General features: G+C 47.7%; 8 protein-coding genes across 8 annotated transcripts; 3 read left to right on the forward strand and 5 right to left on the reverse strand.

Moving 5' to 3' along the window:
• Positions 1-535: 535 nt before the first annotated feature.
• N7478_003899 (uncharacterized protein) lies at positions 536-1,744 on the forward strand (the record flags this gene model as incomplete). The annotated part of the gene is made up of 1 exon (XM_056920113.1): positions 536-1,744. One exon carries the CDS (start codon positions 536-538, stop codon positions 1,742-1,744), a length of 1,209 nt encoding a protein of 402 aa, XP_056783271.1.
• A 358-nt stretch (positions 1,745-2,102) lies between these two features.
• On the reverse strand, positions 2,103-3,778 carry N7478_003900 (aminopeptidase P family protein; the record flags this gene model as incomplete). Its single annotated transcript, XM_056920114.1, has 2 exons — positions 2,103-3,484; positions 3,664-3,778. The coding sequence occupies 2 exons, from the start codon at positions 3,776-3,778 to the stop codon at positions 2,103-2,105; spliced, it is 1,497 nt and encodes a 498-aa protein (XP_056783272.1).
• A 583-nt stretch (positions 3,779-4,361) lies between these two features.
• On the forward strand, positions 4,362-6,114 carry N7478_003901 (SSH4 family protein; the record flags this gene model as incomplete). The annotated part of the gene is made up of 3 exons (XM_056920115.1): positions 4,362-4,845; positions 4,927-5,232; positions 5,309-6,114. The coding sequence occupies 3 exons, from the start codon at positions 4,362-4,364 to the stop codon at positions 6,112-6,114; spliced, it is 1,596 nt and encodes a 531-aa protein (XP_056783273.1).
• A 1,678-nt stretch (positions 6,115-7,792) lies between these two features.
• On the forward strand, positions 7,793-9,481 carry pdeA (3',5'-cyclic-nucleotide phosphodiesterase PDE1; the record flags this gene model as incomplete). Its single annotated transcript, XM_056920116.1, has 3 exons — positions 7,793-7,828; positions 8,018-8,709; positions 8,767-9,481. The coding sequence occupies 3 exons, from the start codon at positions 7,793-7,795 to the stop codon at positions 9,479-9,481; spliced, it is 1,443 nt and encodes a 480-aa protein (XP_056783274.1).
• A 310-nt stretch (positions 9,482-9,791) lies between these two features.
• Positions 9,792-10,766, reverse strand: N7478_003903 (alpha/beta fold hydrolase; the record flags this gene model as incomplete). The annotated part of the gene is made up of 1 exon (XM_056920117.1): positions 9,792-10,766. One exon carries the CDS (start codon positions 10,764-10,766, stop codon positions 9,792-9,794), a length of 975 nt encoding a protein of 324 aa, XP_056783275.1.
• Positions 10,767-11,286: 520 nt separating this feature from the next.
• On the reverse strand, positions 11,287-12,030 carry N7478_003904 (uncharacterized protein; the record flags this gene model as incomplete). Its single annotated transcript, XM_056920118.1, has 1 exon — positions 11,287-12,030. The coding sequence occupies one exon, from the start codon at positions 12,028-12,030 to the stop codon at positions 11,287-11,289; it is 744 nt and encodes a 247-aa protein (XP_056783276.1).
• A 1,488-nt stretch (positions 12,031-13,518) lies between these two features.
• N7478_003905 (amidase) lies at positions 13,519-15,455 on the reverse strand (the record flags this gene model as incomplete). Its single annotated transcript, XM_056920119.1, has 3 exons — positions 13,519-14,605; positions 14,766-15,266; positions 15,328-15,455. 3 exons carry the CDS (start codon positions 15,453-15,455, stop codon positions 13,519-13,521), a joined length of 1,716 nt encoding a protein of 571 aa, XP_056783277.1.
• Positions 15,456-15,666: 211 nt separating this feature from the next.
• On the reverse strand, positions 15,667-17,213 carry gwt1 (putative GPI anchor biosynthesis protein Gwt1; the record flags this gene model as incomplete). The annotated part of the gene is made up of 2 exons (XM_056920120.1): positions 15,667-17,058; positions 17,118-17,213. The coding sequence occupies 2 exons, from the start codon at positions 17,211-17,213 to the stop codon at positions 15,667-15,669; spliced, it is 1,488 nt and encodes a 495-aa protein (XP_056783278.1).
• Positions 17,214-18,014: the final 801 nt, after the last annotated feature.

The raw sequence follows: 18,014 nt of genomic DNA on the forward strand, positions 1-18,014 counted from the left end.
TCTATCTACCTGGCCTTCTGGTAGAACTCGGTATAGTTGGCCTGATTACTCAAGACCGAGATGCAGGTATGTGCATGAGGATCCTTTGTTTTCCCTGTTTCACGTATAACTTTTGGCCCGATTACTCTAGATCAGCATGTGCACATGCGGGTACGAGTCACAATATCCACTCGCGTTGCCAGTTCATCACTTACAAATAGCTCCTCAGCTTTGATCCTTGACGAATCAATGATATTCCGAGTCTGCCGGTGAAGCATTCTCCAGGACTACATACTTCCAAGGTTTGCAGCACTCTCACGGGCGGGGGTCTATCGCACAATGTGTACAATATGATATACTATATATTCCATCTAAATCCTCATGCATCACCCCTCCAGCTTTTCGACTCAGATCACCTGCAGTATTGCCAAAATCTTGTCTGGGGGTCAAAATCTTGAAATTATCAAATTTTATCATACACTTACACCTTACGTTGTTCTTCTCTCAACATAACCCGAAAATTCTCTCGCACTGGCAGGGATAATCTTTTTTCGCGATGGCAGACTTCACCGCGGAGACACGTCTTGCCCGCCTCAAAGAATGGGCTAATACCAAAGTGGCTCCAGCAAATGCCAAAATTCTCGAGCCTGGCAGTAATCTCCTATTCGGCGCAGCAATTCATGGTATATCTCGTCGCAGCAAAGGTGCCAAAGACTTGACCGAGATAGAAAAGATCGGTGTCCGATTCTTCGAAATTCTAGCCGACGACGAGGACGAGCTAAAGGCCTACGGCGAAATCTTTGGAGAGGCCAAAGCTAAAGCCCGATCGGGTGTATTTGCTGCTGCAAATATTCCCAGCTCCGTTATGACGCTTTCGGAAGATACTCCGTACTGCGAGGAAAGATTTAGAGATGATGTGAAAGAGCTGGCAGTTGCAACTCTTCAACAGCCGCATATTCGTGCTGTTATGCCTGAGCAGATCAAGGCCGATGGAACAATTGAGACGACGGAGGAATATGACAAGGCTACTCAAGAGCTCGGCCGGGGTGTCAGTCTGTTTACTGTTGGCCAGGAGTCGAAGATTAGTGCTGCCGATGAAGAAAGGATAACATCTACTATGGGAGGCCGCATTGGACCTGGTGGCAAGATCATGATCCCCATGAAGATTGTGCCATACATTTTCAAGTGCTACAAAAAATCCGGAGAGTTGACAAAGGACGAGATCTACTTCACCTGGGGATTTGGTGGGGATGGCGAATATGAGGTTTCTCATAGGACAGATGAATTTGGCTCAGTAGTAACAGGAACTGAGAGAACATTCCCTGCCAATCCGCCCTTCTACCTGGGATATGTCGAGGACGCCTGTGCTGGCCACATAATTTGCTGGGAGGCAGATCAGAGCACTTCTGGCTGGTACGACAAATTGACTAACATTATGCGAGAGATTGCTGTCAATGCCACCCACGCGACTATACATACAGGCGACAAAAATTGGGACTTTCTCATCGGACTCATCCCAGGCCCGATTGGAACTTCTGCAGACATCGCTTTCTGGCTGGAAACAATTGCGTCTTTGATTGCGAATCTACTTGATATTTTTCGAAACCATGATGATAAGGTTATGGAGCATAGCTATGGATATGGCCGAGATTGGCTTTTGCAGGGTGTTCCTAAGCAATGGACCGTAGCATACGATTTTGATGGTGGTGATGGTGGCCACTTTTTAGCTGCGGCAACATGCCAAACTGCTGCAGAGTTGCTATAGACGACTTCTAGTAGTAGACTGACTTGCCAATATATTATATTATGTTATTTCGGGACTTTTTCAGATTATGTGAAGATATGGGCTGGGAAGAATAACAATGCAATGCAAGTCCACCTGGAGTGGCTTCTCAATACGGCGCGCAGTCCATGTAGACACGCCGCATTTTCTTGATTGTAAACTCTACTACTACGGGCTACATATGGCCCACTCCTATTGAGGGTCAAGGATAGAGTGGATCATCGCCCTGGTCTCCAATGTGAGCATCGTCATGTGGAAGTTAAGTCTGACTATCCCCGGAAATCTTGAACTTTGTATTTGCGTGATATGGAATATTTACAAGTATCGTCAAACAGAGGGACTATGAAGAGCCCTGAATAATGGCAAGCATTTCATCACCCTTCGGCGCAGTGGTCAGGTTCTCATTACCGTTAGCTGTGACTAGGATATCATCTTCAATGCGCACGCCACCAATGTGGATGTACTGGCTAGCAACATCAAAATCGATGTACTTAGCGAAAGGTTGTTTGCGAGCATTAGCAAGAGCCAGGGATGAAAAGTAAACACCCGGTTCAACGGTAACCACCATGCCCTCTTCTAACAATGGAGCAGAAAGCGTGCATGGGGAACGGAAAGTTGTAGTATTCATGATGGGCCCATATTTGGCGGCATCCCGGCCGGAAGTCATGGCCGTAATCTCTGACTCGGATACATCGTGGACTTCAAGTCCAACATGATGGCCCAATCCATGGGGGAAGAAAATCTTGTTTACGCCCGAGTCACGGATTTCGGCATGCGAGCCACCTTTCAAAACGCCGAGGGCTAGGAGGCCGTCGATGGCGATGTCATTGGCTAGGTTATGCAAGTCAAGGAAGCGAACACCCCGTCGAACTCCTTTGATGCATGCTTCTTGCATCTGTTCAACAAGCGCGTATATGTTTGATGCGTAATCGCTGGGCCATTCGCCCTTGAGCGGGAATGTGCGTGTCACATCGCTAGCGTAGCAGTTCCATTCAGCACCAGCATCGAGACATACTAAAGGCTTCCGAGCTAGGGATTCATTATTGCGAACGTAATGCAGAGTTGCCGCATTTGCGCCCGAGGCGGCAATGATCTCATATGATTGATTCCTCGCGCCATGGGAAATGCAAGTATTGAGGAACAGTCCTTCGATCTGCGATTCGTTTGACATTTTCTGAATTTGCTCAAGAACTTTTCGATGAGCTAACGCGGAGACCATGTTTGCCTGGCGAATCATTCGGATTTCATATTCATCTTTCACGCCACGAGCCGCATTCATGGCCGGCATAAGTAGCGTTGAATCCACGGGTAGCTCTACGGGTAGTCCTGTGGGAGTTTCCGACCGATGCACCATGTAGATCAAGCTATTTTGAACCCTTTCGGTCAGCCATGATAAAAGCTCCGTTTGCAAGGAGGAGTGATAGAGAACGTGATCTACATCATATCGATCTTGAGCCTCCTCCCTTGTAACTGTTGGGCCCATCCATATCGCCTGGCGAAGATCGAAATCCGGCACAAATAATGTTAACCGGTCCAGGCTAATATCGTAGGTCAAAGCACAGTCCGCCTCTGCTACACCGCTCAGATAGTAGAAGTATCGTCTTTGGCGGAAGGCGCGCGGTTGATCTGAATCGCGGTAATTGATGGTCGGTTCCCCGGCGATAAATATTAAGCCATGGGAGACACCGAGTTTGCGAGCGACATTTCGTGCGTGTTGTTTGGCTGTTAGAATGTGTTGCTTGCGTTAGCTTGGGCTGTAGCTGTCGGGCCGATCACCGGTCGCGGTGTCGCATGGGGAAATCGCAAGGAGCTCGTGGGGAGAAGAGGGGGAGGTGGCAGGTTGCTGGACCTTGCGAATATGACTTTCTTGTTCCTCGAATAGATTGGAGGGATTTTCTTACCTGGATATTTATCACAGGAGCCGTCTGCCACGGTAAGGTGGATTTGGTAGGAGTCGACGGAGTTGATGATGACGTCTTGGCCAACCAAAGGGAGACCTTGCGACGTGACTCTCATTATCGCGTGATGTGGACGTCTGTGCGTGGGAGGAAGAGGGAAGAAAGGATAGAATGAGAGGGGTCACTTCTCTCCTTATCTGGCTTTTTTATGCTTCTGTTGATCTCTTAGCTGCAAGCAAGGAGGAGAGGGGGAAGGAAGTAGTCCCTGTAGTAGAGCGGAGAGGGAGAAGGAGCTTAGTGAGGGACGGCAGTACTTTTTATAGTATCACGCCCTACTTACTACTTACTAGTATCAACCAGGGCGAAAAGGAGTAGTGTAAAGAGGGAGAAACAAAATAGAAGAAGAAGAAGAATAATAATATGGGGATAGGTTAACGATCCTTGTTTTAACTACTAATAAGTCCAGTATATCTACTACTACTACTACTACTAGTCCAAGCTTAGCCCGGAAGCGTCTTAGATAAACCTTCTCCTCCGCCTACTTCTACCCACTTTACACTTATCATTCCACTCTCCCTCCAAACTTCCCCCCTCTTCCTCGCCACCACCACCTTTATAAATCCATATCCATTTCTATCTCTCTCTATTTCTTTCCTACTATACCTTCCGATTCTCTATTTATTGATTCCAGTCAATGAACGATGCAGGGTCATGAGGCATCGGGCCCCGGTGTGCTCGCAGGCCTCCCGTCAACACTCAAGACTGTGATAGGCAACCCGACGACGTCACCGCTCGGTGAGGTCTCATCAACAATCTCCTCGATCCAAACTCCTTCCTCTTTATCACGCCAACAGATCGAAGCCAATTTGCAATATGTCCTCAAGTCTCTCTCCTCCGAATATGTTGGTGGGCGGATGGTCGATGGTGGCAACTCCTCCGGGTCGACCGGCTCGACCACGAAAGGCGTCTTGATCGGCCTGTTTTCAGCTTTTGGATCAGCGGCGATCGCGTTAACGATACTTGCGATTTTCTTTTTCTTTAAATACACCAATAGGGGCCGCATTATGCTCGATCGCATGGGCCGACCGGGTGAATACGATGATGAACAAGCATTTGCGCGGGAGGAAGAGACAGCCCTGGAGGCGATGGATGACTTGGCACGGTCGGAATATATTCGAGCCAAATGTAAGCCTGTCGAAGAATAGATAGGGGGTGGTGTTTCTAGGTGTCGCTAGGCCCGCAACTCGATGCTAACAGATATTACAGCTTTTGTACAAGCCAATCCCCCCGAATCCATGCAGACCGATATCTCCTTATCACAATTTTTGGCCATACAAGAAAAGGGCGTCTCAGCGTGGGAATTTCAGCCTGAGCTGGAGATTGCCAATTGTTTTGTGGAAGGTCGTACCGAGATTGAGTTCTTCGACTCGGAATGCAGCGTCCAGACCAATCTACCCATTCCCAAGCAGAATGATGTTTACTACTGGGAAGCTAAGATTTACGACAAACCTGACTCAACCATGATTGGAATCGGTTTAACTACCAAGCCTTATCCATTGTTTCGAATGCCTGGTATGTTTTTCCAGCCTTATCATAGCCTTAATCCTCTCTGTGCCTCTCCAGGCTAACCCGTTCTGTTTTACTTTAGGCTTCCACAAAACCTCCGTCGCCTATCAATCAACAGGACACCGCAGGCATAATCAACCATTTTCTCCAACCCCATACGGTCCACCTCTCCTACAAGGCGATGTTATTGGTGTAGGATACCGCCCTAGGTCGGGCACGATTTTCTTCACTCGCAACGGCAAAAAACTAGAGGATGTGGCTCATAACTACCGCAGTCAAAATCTATTTCCAACCATTGGGGCCAATGGCCCCTGCAGCATCCATGTTAATTTTGGACAAATGGGGTTCGTATTCATCGAAGCGAATGTAAAGAAATGGGGCCTGGCCCCAATGACCGGGAGCCTCGCCCCGCCCCCACCATATGGCAGTGAACATGGCAGCATTTTACTCGAATCAGGACGGGAGAGTGCTGCACAAATCTCTCAAAGGGTCTATCAAACCCATACCGCGAGAAGCTCCAGTGTTGGTCTTCCGCAGGCGGTCAGCCCTGGCCCGATCCGCTCTCCGACTGACATTTCCCTTGCCCAGCTGGCTCACATTCATTCCAATGAGGATGCTGGGGAGGGATCCAGCCGAATTGCCGATGGCGAGGATGATCCCACGGATGCACCTCTACTGCATGATGCTCCCGACCATGAAGATGTGCCGCCTCCAGAATATTCAAGCCCCGGAAGCAGTCGCAGAGGCAGTGATGCCTCTTTAGAATTCCCCAATCGGGATTCCAATGAATTCAGCACACCCTTGAACAACGCTGAGGATCTAGAAGCTCAGAACCTCCCAAGCTACCAAGCCGTGGTAGACCGGGAGTTTACTAGACAACACGAATAAAAGCCTTGTGCTGCACGTCAAACCACCAACTATGTCTTTCATTATTTTTTCCTTTTCTGCGAACATACCCAACATGGTGTTTCCCACGGTTTATGGGTTTCTAAACTCCATCAACACTTCATTCTTTTTGTCCATTTCATTTTAGCGAGTCCACGGAAGGCGTTTCAACAATCGGCTGGGTTGGTTCAATGGATACTCCTTCGTCTTCTTGGGTTGTTTTCTATTTATTGTTTTATCTGCGGAAACCTGAGGTCAAAGGAATGGAGGTCTTTGTTTTGTTTTGTTTTGTTTCTGGTCTTCTTTTACTCACGGGAGGACATACAAGCACGGATCCCCACGAAGTTATGTATAGGGCAGCCTAGTCACCTCCGCCTCTCTTTCGCTCTCTCCATAGTTCTTCGTTTTGATATCCTTTGTGGGCAGCAGGCCTGTACATTTTGTGATCTAGCATCTCCTACATTGTTAGGAGTCCTGCTGTCCAAGCATCTACCGATAGCGCAATTATTCAATCTGGCTCTGATATTTCTAAATCTTCACAAACTACATATCTGCCATACTCAATAGCTTCTATCTCTAGATCCGGGGAAAGTTGTCCCACGTCATTGAACGGGCAGTTATCGATAGACTGATCTGACCTCATCCACTTGAATAGCTTTATCAGCTCCACTTCTGCTCTCGTCAAGCACCGCCTTTTGAAGCCGTGCTGCCAGCGACAAAGAAACCCACCTACAAAGATACAGAAATAAATCCCAAACGTCTGAATGAATTCTTCAGCATACAAGGTTTGTCCCCACGGTGTCCGGAGTCTATCACCCTGAGCTGGTCCGGAAGTGGATTTAATACGCGATAGCCCCCACAACTTTCTTCTCCGCGTTCCTTATCCTCGGATTCTTGCTCCCCATCCAAATTCACGGGTAAGTCCAATGAGGTACTAACCTCTCGAGAACCTCAATTCCTCTTGTGACCGACAAAGTGTCTCACTATATCTAGGCCCCTGCGCCCACCTCCGCCTCGTCGCGATTGATCGGTCGGCGCCCCACACTCGTATCGCATCGCTCATCATTGCTCTCGTGAGCTTCGAAAAGACTTGATAACTTCCCCGATAAACTGCGTGGACCCAGACGTCTAATCTGGACGAATAATTCCCCTGCCAATAAGCATAGCACCCCTTTTGTCGTGCAGGAGCGCTTCCAACCCTGCATCAGACGCCCTTGAGTCGTTGCACGGACTGGGGAAACTCCATTCCCTGCCGCGAGCCACCGTTGTCCTTTGCGAAAGAGCAAACTCAAATTTTTCTTGATCGCTGTTGCCCTACGTCGCATTATTGCACAGGACGTTTCTGAGTAACTCACGTTGGTTGGACTTGGCGTACGGATTACTTCTTACACAACACTGGTGCTGGTATACGTTGGCGCATCTTCTGTCCTGCAGGATACCGCGGTAGTCGGGATTGAAATTCAGACTTCATTTGAGGATTTCTTGTATACTGGTTTTCTTGATAGCCACGACGAGCCTGGTTGATCTCTGTGGGTCGAACTGTTTGGGCTGTTAGGGAGACTGTCGCACTTTGAAACGCTCGAGCTTACGCTCTTGCTGTCGCCTATTTGTCTTGTTTCTGGACTGGCATTGTCGTCTGATAATTTGTTGACGTGGCCCAGTTGGGGTTTTACATCTCATAATGTCTGGCAATTCGTCTTTCGAAGTCATTGTACTGGTAAGTGACGTCCTGGTTTTTCTAGCCTTGTGCACTTATGGCGTATAGCGATGAATACTCCAAACCGAACCTCTTGAACCTGATCCCGTTTATCTATTCCTCCTGACTACCTCTTGCATATCACCTCGGGTTCTGGCAGATGAACCCCTACAAATCATCTGAAAAAATTACTGACTGGACCATTACTAGGGGCCTACCGGAGGACCACGCGAAGATGCGGTGACTGGCCTTCTCGTACGATCAAAATCAACAAACTGGACTCCAGGATCAATGGTTGCCGTGGACGCGGGGACTATGCTGGCCGGAATTGTGCGCATACTGAAATTATATGTCTCAAATTCGAAAAATGCCCGCCAAGGAGCAACGCTCAAAGAGGGTCCCTTCAGGGGATTAAAGCTGCCTGCCAAAACTGCCGAGGCAAACGCGGCGTACATTTTCCGTGAAATAATTGGCGCATTTCTTATTACACATCCTCATCTAGACCATGTCGCGGGTCTTGCAATCAACACGCCGATCATTGAAGCGGGAAGTGGGCCCAAGCCTGTTGCGGCTCTGCCGTCTGTGCTGTCTGCTATCAAAAATCATGTGTTTAACGATGTTATCTGGCCTAATTTGTCCGATGAAGATGGGGGTGCTGGTCTGCTTACGTATCAGCGACTTGTGGAGGGTGGAAATCCGCGATTCGGTAGTGAGGATAGCAGAGGCTATGTTCGTGCTTGTCAAGGCATTGTAACTAAATGTTTGAGTGTCAGTCATGGAAAGTGCAAGCAACGATACGATCCAGAAAGCGGAACGCATCACCGTGCGTCAAGTACTGTGTTTAATTCCTCTGAGTCGCGCCTCATGCCGACAAGGGCGATATCAGGCCATTCCGATGCAGGGTAGGACTTCAGGTTTGCAGGCATATTTTCTTTTTATCTCGCTGACTATTCTTGCAGCCACTTTTCCCCGGCCCGCTCGCCTCACCTCGGTCCTGCAGAGTCCATGGTGTCAACAGTTGAAAGCTCCGCCTTTTTTCTTCGTGATCACGATAGTGGCGATGAAATTATCATTTTCGGTGATGTCGAACCAGATACTGTCTCCCTTGAGCCCCGTAATCGACGTGTATGGGAAACAGCAGCACCAAAGGTTGCCAGACACACACTCCGTGCCATCTTCATCGAATGTTCATACTCCGACAGCATCGATGACGCATATCTATATGGCCATCTCTGCCCACGCCACCTCATCGCGGAGCTGTCGGTTCTTGCTGACAGGGTCCTTGACGCCCGTGAGCAAACCCAAGATAAAAAGCGTAAACGCGAAACCGAGACTGCCCGTAACAGTCCACGATCACCCTTTAAACGATCACACAGCTCTTCAGGCCGGAAGTCCCGTGCTGGTTCGTCTCGGGGCCAACATAATGAGCCTTTGGAGGGACTAAGCGACCTGCTAGCTTATGATCATTATTTCCCCCCGGATTCAACGCGATGGGCTAACTCTGATCCTCCGTTGGCTGACTTTTCTGTTTATATCATCCATATTAAGGAGACTATGAAGGATGGTGTGCACCCTGGCGAGACGATCGTTCAGGAATTGACTGCTCATGCTGAAGCGCTTAATCTTGGCTGTCAATTCTTTCTTCCCAACCCGACAGAGTCCATTTCTATTTGAAAACGCTTGTTTTCTTTAGCCCTGGGTCTGATTCACACTCATGGTTCCATTTTGATTACTGGTTTTTTTCTTCGCGCGCAAGGCGTTTGGTTTTGGCACTTGGCGGCTTTGCGTGCAAAGCATTTATTATTCTCATTCTTAGACTTCTTTTTTGATGATTTGGTGTGGCTCATTCTTTATTTTCATGGCGGTTATTGTGATTGACGGTTTAGGCGTTACTGTAGGTAATATATGATAGACATCCATTCACTTGAATAACAGAACTTGAAGTTCTCTATCTACAGAGTATCATTCCCATCGATTCTCGACTTTAAAGACCTTTCCAGAAGTTCTCAATCAGATCAGCAACCTCGGGCACCTTTTGTCGAACAACCCCATGCCCAACTTGCGACACAACCTGAGCATTCTTCATCCCAACTTCAGCCAAATCCTGAACACTGCACAAATCATCCAACTCTCCAAGCACACATATAGAAGGAATCCCCGTTTCCGCCGCCTTCACAAACTCCCCATGCTTGTCCAGAACTCCTCCATCCCTCACAATTCCCACAACACTAGCCACATGCCCCTCATGCTCTCTAACCTCCCAATCCCTCACAGCCTCAGCGACAATGTCCCCCCTCGCGATCCTCTCCTTCCAATCATAAGGCACAACCAATTTACCACCCTCAAGCCACTCAAACACCCAATCTTTCGCTTCTTCCTCGGTCCCATCACCACTTAAATACGCCTGCTGCACCTCTCCAAATGTCTCCGATCTCACTAGTCCCGCAGGCGCAACAAGAGCCATAGAAGAAACACGCTCGCTATATGAAGCGGCGAACGAGGCACACGTCGACCCCCCAAAAGAATACCCAATTACATGCGCATCTTTCCATTTCAACTCATCCAGTAAATCATTAAGTAGACTGTGAAATAGAGATGCTTCATGCGGTAATATAGGTGTATCACTTAATCCGTGGCCCCATAGATCTACCAGAACACAGTGCGCGGATGGGAACCGCCTTGAAAGTGTGCTGGCTAGTGGCTGTAGGCCAATTGCTGGTGTTTGGACGCCGTGCACGAATAACACACGCTGAATTGTGCTGTCACTGTTGTCATTACTCTTGCCAGTGGCGGGCAGAGAGTAGTAAGCTGCACAGCCGTGCGTGGTGTTTATGTATATGGCTTTTGGGAGCATTTGCCCAAAGATTGAGATGAATGTTTGTTCTGATGGGGCTTTTATAATTGTTGGGGCTTTTGAGTCATAGCTTTCTCCTGGTCGGGGGAGGGTGAGTATCGTCATTTTTGGCTTTGAATATGTTGGTGAGATAGTTGATGGTGGGAGGTAGGTGTTCGTTAAGTTAGTTAATCAATAAAATTATTAGTTAATCGCTGCGGTGGGGCTTTACAGCATCATTATCAGGTTTTATCATTGGTCCGGAGCTAGTTTCTACGAAAATCTACATAATCTACATTGAAGTTCGATTTCAGAAAAGTATTGATTTTGCTAAGCAAATTCTAACTTAACCAAGCCAAAAAAGTCTAAAAAAAGTACCAAATGAATGGAAAAAATGCCAAAAAAGAAATCAAGGTCAAACCTAGTTAAAAGAAAAAAAAACGAGTGTCGGGCCACCGAGAATCACAATTCTGTTCCAGAGGCTACATCGTGAACGAAGCAGCATGGATCTGTGCGGAAAAAAATGTAAAAAACGCGACAGAGATTCCCTGTGACTACTAGCAATTTAAGTGTGGTTTAATAAACTAGAACGCGAATTAGTGACGTATCAGGTAGTAAATGGAATCTAAAACAGGTGAGCAAATCTCTAAAAAGCTTCGATATCAAACCGAATATCCCAATGTCCTGGGGCGTTTAGGTTTTCGGCACATACAACCTGGGAAACCCAATGTGTGCCACGAGGATAGGCATGGTGTATAATTGCTCTAACAAAGCGCCCAATCTCAGTTCGCATGAAGTCCTCGAAATAAAAGTGTGTACGATGAACTGTGAAACTACCACCTCCAAGGTCCATAAGCCTCTGAAGACGCTGCGTCTGTTCGTTCCGAATAGAACCGGAAAAGAAATAACGCAGGCTGTTAGTAGTACCCTGGGTGCGGTGGTAGAGCGCAATCAACGTAGATACAAAATCAGGATCGACTTCAGGATCTGGGCCAGCGGCAGCATAGTCACTAGCTATTATTTCATGGCCAATCCGAGCCTCAAGTACACCGTTTCGTTCACCGTACTCAACTCTCCAGCGTGTGAGGTTGGGCACATTCGGCATTTCCCATAGGCCATTCTGATCCGTAGGGCCATCAGAAAGACAGCCGCCCTGAGCTGTAGGACGATCGGGAATTTCTTTAGATCGGATTCTAGCAGTTTGAGTGATCCTGCGATAGTAAAGCATAGCATAAGTATTTGCCCAATCATAATCATCCGACCACCTTGTATTTCCAGTGATTCTAGACATCCGAGCAATCACCCGAGCGGCAATGAACTCAATGCGTCTACGAGGATCCCGGTTGCGTTCATCGAGGAAATTAGTCAGTCGGTTGAAAAAGTTAGACATGGTGAAGATTTGAATTTACTGATTTGATGGTAATATAGGAAGTGCGGGCGCGAAGAAGAAAAAAAAACCCTCAAGAGTGCTGAACTTTCATCTCTTATATAAACTTCAATTGAGATAGCTACTAGGGTCACGGTTCTCGAGACCGTCATCCTTTGAGACCTTTACAAAATCTATTCGAAAGAAATTTCAAAGTCTTGAAACGAAGCTTTGTTGAGAACAGAACACGGAGGCTGGAGCGTTCAAAGGCTATCATTCTTTGGAGTAGCCTTGAATGGGTTCGAAGCCTTTCTTGCTCTATAAGTAGAAATTAGATGTTCAAAGAGCGGGCAAGAAAGGGCCGATACGACGGAGTGTCTACGATCTATCAGTGATAGACAGAATGTTTCGGCATAAGAGCAATTATAGCTTTGAAGAGGGCAAGGTGAGACGCGAACTGAGGCTCTACTACACTGCAGGGACTACATACCAGGTAGCTACTACTAGTGACAAGGCTAGCAGTGACGCCGCTCGTAGCACGGCGTCACCTGTATTCAACATCATCCAAAAAAGGTTGTAAAAGTGGCTTTTTAAGAATTTGAAAGAAATATACTTCAATGGGTAAGAATAAAATACAACTAATTGAGTAGGCATCTAGTTGCTTCGGTATCTGACTGCCAAGTTCTTATGCAATTAGGTATCCCTTCATTAAAAGTGTTAGGACGAAGTACTCATCCGAGTCTGCCATCATGAGTTTACATGGGTAGACAGATAAACATTGCTTGAAATGGGCTGTGGAATAATCTTCATATATCTTTCAGCGTCTGATACGCGCTTTTTCTAGTCCACAGAGCTCCAGAAGAAGGAGAAGAAGGATGAGAAAGACATTTAACTTTCTGCTAACTGTAAAATGGTAGAACTTTATCATCCTTTTCTAAGCCTTGTTCTTTTGGATCGGCCGAATTGTCTTTGTTCACTTGCAGTCATGCCATAAAGAGAAATAGGAAATGAACCTTCGGTAGGTTTTATGGCCATACTACTGACAGCGGCACACAACAACGGCGTGTTCAGGATTTAGGGGCTTCAAATTTGAAGTTCCGTCGTATATAAAATTAGAAACGGGACCCTATAAATGGTATAAAGCTGAGAATGAGTTTTATCAATAAATTCAAGTTGACGTGAGGGATGCCCATAAGTGCATGGGTAAATCCTAAAAACCATCTCAAGCAGAGCGAATCATGGTACTATTGGTTAATCTCATATCTATATCTATTAAAATCCTACAAATTCATTGGTCCAGATGTCCATTTCATCCTCAAAGTTCCCAGTTTGTCCTTGCGAACTAAAGTGAGCATACCGGGTGAGATATAACCTTTCAACAGCAGCGCTAGTGAGATAGAAATCGGGAAAAACTACAGATATTCGTTTAGATTATTTCCAGATTATTCAAAGAAATCACTTAAATTAATGAGACAAGGGATGTGAAAAGCTACGAGTAAAGAAACGGGGCAGTTATGCAGATTGAGCCTCCAGTGCCCTAGCAATAACATCTTCCCAAACAGTACCCTCAGAAGAAGGAGCGCGAAGGCCTTCTGAAAGTACATCTGACTCAGTAGCACCGGGTGGCTGGTTGGCAGGAAGATCCAGTATGGGCTCACCATCTCGCGCAAAGTCAATCAATTCTTCTTCCGTTCCCCAATCGCTCATGGCCATAATACCGATAGGCACACCAGTTGCAGGATCATATCCAGCAGGACAATTAATAGATGGACATCCCGTGAAATTAGCCAGCCATACGTATTCCATGTTCCGCACGGATCTGCCCCCATCTGATACACCTCGGGCAAGATCGGATTCACCTCCCGAGATGTGCCAGCCAGGAAGAGGTGTGGAGGGAGATAGAATTAGCAAACCAGGGTGCTTCTGGAAAAGATATGCGAGATGGGTCATGAGGAGGTTCCGTAGGCGTTGAGATGCAAGGAGATCCTGTGCAGTGATTTGGTACATGCCCATTGATACAAGGACTTTATTAGGCGCAGTCAGTTCACGGATCTGGTTTGCGTCGACGCCTGATGCGATATCGGCTAAGATGGTCAATGCATGGGCGCGCTGGCCTTCTGGGAGGTATGGGATGGTGATGTCGACGACGTTATAACCGTTCTCGCGGTAATAGGCCAGAGCTCTGTCAAATACTTCCCGGACAGCGGGCTCGGCGCGATCTATCCAGTCTGACATGATGCCAATGGTCTTGGTTCGCTTTCTGTCAGCTGGTGGGGGAACTGGCTGAGAGAAAAGTGAGGAGGTTGGATCCTGTGATTCTGGAGCTGGAGCGGCCATCACTCGGTACGCAATGGCGAGATCATCGATGCTGGATGCCATTGGTCCCAGGACACCGACTGTAGGCGCGAGACTGAGAGATGGTGCCCCGGAAACACGACCATGAGTGGTCTTGAGACCCCAGATACCGCAGAATGATGATGGGATACGAATTGAGCCACCACCGTCTGCACCCAGCGCGATTGGGACAATACCAGCTCCGACTGCATATCCGGATCCTCCTGAGGAACCACCACAGTAATATTCCTTGTTATGGGGGTTCCTAGGGGTCCCGTAATTAGGATTGTTGTTGGTTGTGTCTTATAAGGTTAGCTAATGTGACATCGAGGTGTAAACTGTCGATCCACTTACCTAGACCCAGCTCATGCATGGTACTTTTCCCAATGACAATCGCACCTGCATCCTGCCACTGCTTAACACACCAAGAAGTACCATCATTACCAGCCTTGAAATCCAACTTCGTGCCCAGAGTGCGTTTGTAGCCGGTGATATGGACCTCGTCCTTAATCGCAACGGGTACACCATCAAGGGGTCCAAGAGGGTTCCCTTCCTTATACCGCTTGGTAGACTCTTCTGCAGCGGCGCGGATTATATCAACCTGTGATTCAAGGAAAGCGATCGAATGCTTGCCTGCTGGGCTGACATCCCGACGGACTAAAGGGAGGAGTGTTTCAACAACAACGGTTGGACTCAACTCGCCCGACAAATATAGATCATGGTAGTCGGCGGAAGTGTAGTATCCATTATTTCCCTTGCGCTTCGCGACAACAGGCGTTGGTACGTCGGTGGTGTGGTTTTTCTCAACGGGAATCACGCTTGGGTCGGATCGTCCGGCGTACAGAGGGAGGTGAGGGACTTTATGGATGACGCCAAAACCAGCAGTTCGCCAGAAGTGACTTTGGATGAAACCGATGTTATGTATTCTATTCGAAGATGTTTGTTAATATCCGACCATGGATCCAAGAAGTTTGGGTCGAGACTCACAGTGTCGCACCGATCGCCAGAGGAGTCCCTCGGAAAATGGGAATAGACGCATCTTCATTTTTGTAGGGTACCGATGGACCCTCAATTGCTGGAGGGTAGTTCATATATGCGCGACCTTCAGAAGACATGTTTACAGCTCTGGTTTTGGTGTTGGTTGTTATCGCGAACTGCGGTGCGGAGGTGAGAGCTATTTTAGGTGATGATCTCACATGCCGAGGCTCTTGCACGTGGGGCATCAGCTGATGCGATGATCTACACTATGATTGAAGCTTCAAATGCTGCAAGCTTGGATACTTCAATTATCGCACATTTTATTGTACATGGCATTTACAAGTACATTTACAGACGCAACTTGATGTTGGCCTTGTCCATTCCAAGTGCAACACCAGTCAGAATCGCTGAATAAACCACCAGAATAACCATGGCCTGTGGCGTGTTGACGTCCAAGGTTGGGATGCTCAGGTTGACCGCACCAGTCAGCAAATTGGCAATCAAGAAGACAGCCAGGCCTCCACGGTTGAATGCATGAAGAATGCGACTGGTTGCGAATGATGTTCGCTCCTCTTCGCCTTCTTTACCAGTCATTTTGTAGACTGTAGGGAAGAAGACAGTTTCAATCAGGCAGAACAAAAGAAGTTGAGCGCTATTGAAAGCTGCGACCCAGAGCACATATGGCATGTTTGCGAGACGGCGCGATACCTGAATATTAGCACCGTATCCAAACGCGTAATATGAGTTGAAAAAGAAGAGAGTTGACCAGAAGATCACTTGCAAGCCGAGGCTAATAAGAACAGATTTGCGCGCCTGCTGGGGCGATTTGGATGCTGTTCCGCGAGGAATGATACGAGTTCCAATACCACGACCTGCAAGGAAAATGGCCAGATATCCAAGGAACGAGAATATACCCTCGCGATTCTTGGACAGTAGGTCTGGCCCGCGGGGGGAGATGAGGATATAGCTCTTGAGCTCGGTTGACTCAAGGACTACTTGGTAAAGTACCATGATTCCGAGAGCCAGCGCCTCATAAGCTGGAATCAATGCGGCCAAAGAGTCAAAGAGCTCCACGAACGGCGGAAGAAACCCCAATGTGAAGAAAAAGTTCCAGTGCACACCATATTCGGTGACATGCTCCGCGTAATCCAGACCCTTCACGCTCCATAGTCGAATCAGACCTAGCACAAGTAGAGGAACGGAGTGTCGCACGGAGCCGAGCAGTCTCGGTACCAAAGCAGCCTTTGGGGACGCGGAAGCTCGACTCTTAATGACTGAACGCGCAGACACCACCCCCGCAGAGAAGACGAATGAACCCACACCCAGGTCCATCAGAGATGTACCCCAATTCTCAACCTTTCCAAAGCGACGCGGGAAAATGGGAAAATCAACTGCGAGAATTGCAACACAGGTCACGATCATCATCGCCGCTCGATAAGTCGTTAAGAAAGGGTGAATTGGCAGCGACTCCGCCGAGTCTTGTGAGGCGGCATTTTTGCTTGTTTGTTTGCGAGGTGGTTTGGCCTTCTGCGTGGAACGAAGAGCAGGTTGTGTGAGAAAGAGGAGGACGGCGGGGGTGACGAGAAATATGTTTAAAAGTAGTGGCGCAGAGGAGTAGGCCGTAGTAGCGAATAATATTCCCAATACATTGAGGATGAAATCTGTCAATAAGCCGGCGGGACCGTAGGGCGTGAAGTAGGACAAGCGCGATTGGAGAGCGGACCAGAGAAGGACGGCGGTCTGTACGTGAAAATAATATCAGAATTTGATTCAGGACGAAAATTGAAGGGTGATGATACCGATGCGACAAGTGCGACCAAATTGATGTCTTGGATGCTGCTCCCTGTGAGGTTCGAGACGAAGGCCTCTTTGCGGGCCTTGTAATCGGAATCCATAGAGGGAATAGCTTGAGATTAGATCGTCTTTGATTGTCAACTAAGCTCGGTTAGGGGCAGCTTCCCATCGGTAGTTTCAACCCGCAAAGATCGGGATTTGGAAGGGACTTGAGGTAGTGGAGAAGTTGAAGAAGTTGAACGTGGCCAGAATTCGGAGATGAAGTTGGTTTGACTCGAAAACGTGGCATGGAATCACCTGATGTCAAGCAACCCCAGATCTACATGTTTAGATAACATCATTGATAGTTTTCATCTGAGTGCTAAAAACAAAACAAAAATGAGCTTTATCATTTGAAATCTTTTACACAAGCTATAATATACTTTATTGGGGGTTGAATGCGAGATTGGTGGTTCGTAGCCTTGAGACCTATAGTACCTTCAATGGTCGGCACTGCGATCGACAGAGAAACTGACCTATAATCCTGATAATTCCAATTGAATATGCAAGCCAGGTGCAATAACGTGAGCTTTACAGGAATTGGCGTTTGAGATAGCCAAAAAAAAACACCATGGCCTTAATTACCCGGACCAAACATCTTGCGAGCAGCTTGCGAGATTCGGGTTCGCTCGGCCGAGCTTTTAGCCCCTGCACAACCATTGGCCAGATAGCTATCCGATCGGTTGATCTAGGGCAACTATAATCTTACCTTTGGTACGCCCCGGCACCCGGACAAGGCTGCCAATTATCCATGGCTCGGCATGGATATTCGGCGGTGGGAAATTTGTCGATCATTCCACTCGATCTACGTCTAATTTTACGGAGATATTATCGCAAGGCTCAGAAGCCCCATAAATGTACCA

The sequence above is a fragment of the Penicillium angulare genome (genome assembly GCF_028827245.1).
Source record: "Penicillium angulare strain IBT 27051 chromosome Unknown utg000003l_segment0_segment0, whole genome shotgun sequence".
NCBI lineage: Eukaryota > Fungi > Ascomycota > Eurotiomycetes > Eurotiales > Aspergillaceae > Penicillium > Penicillium angulare.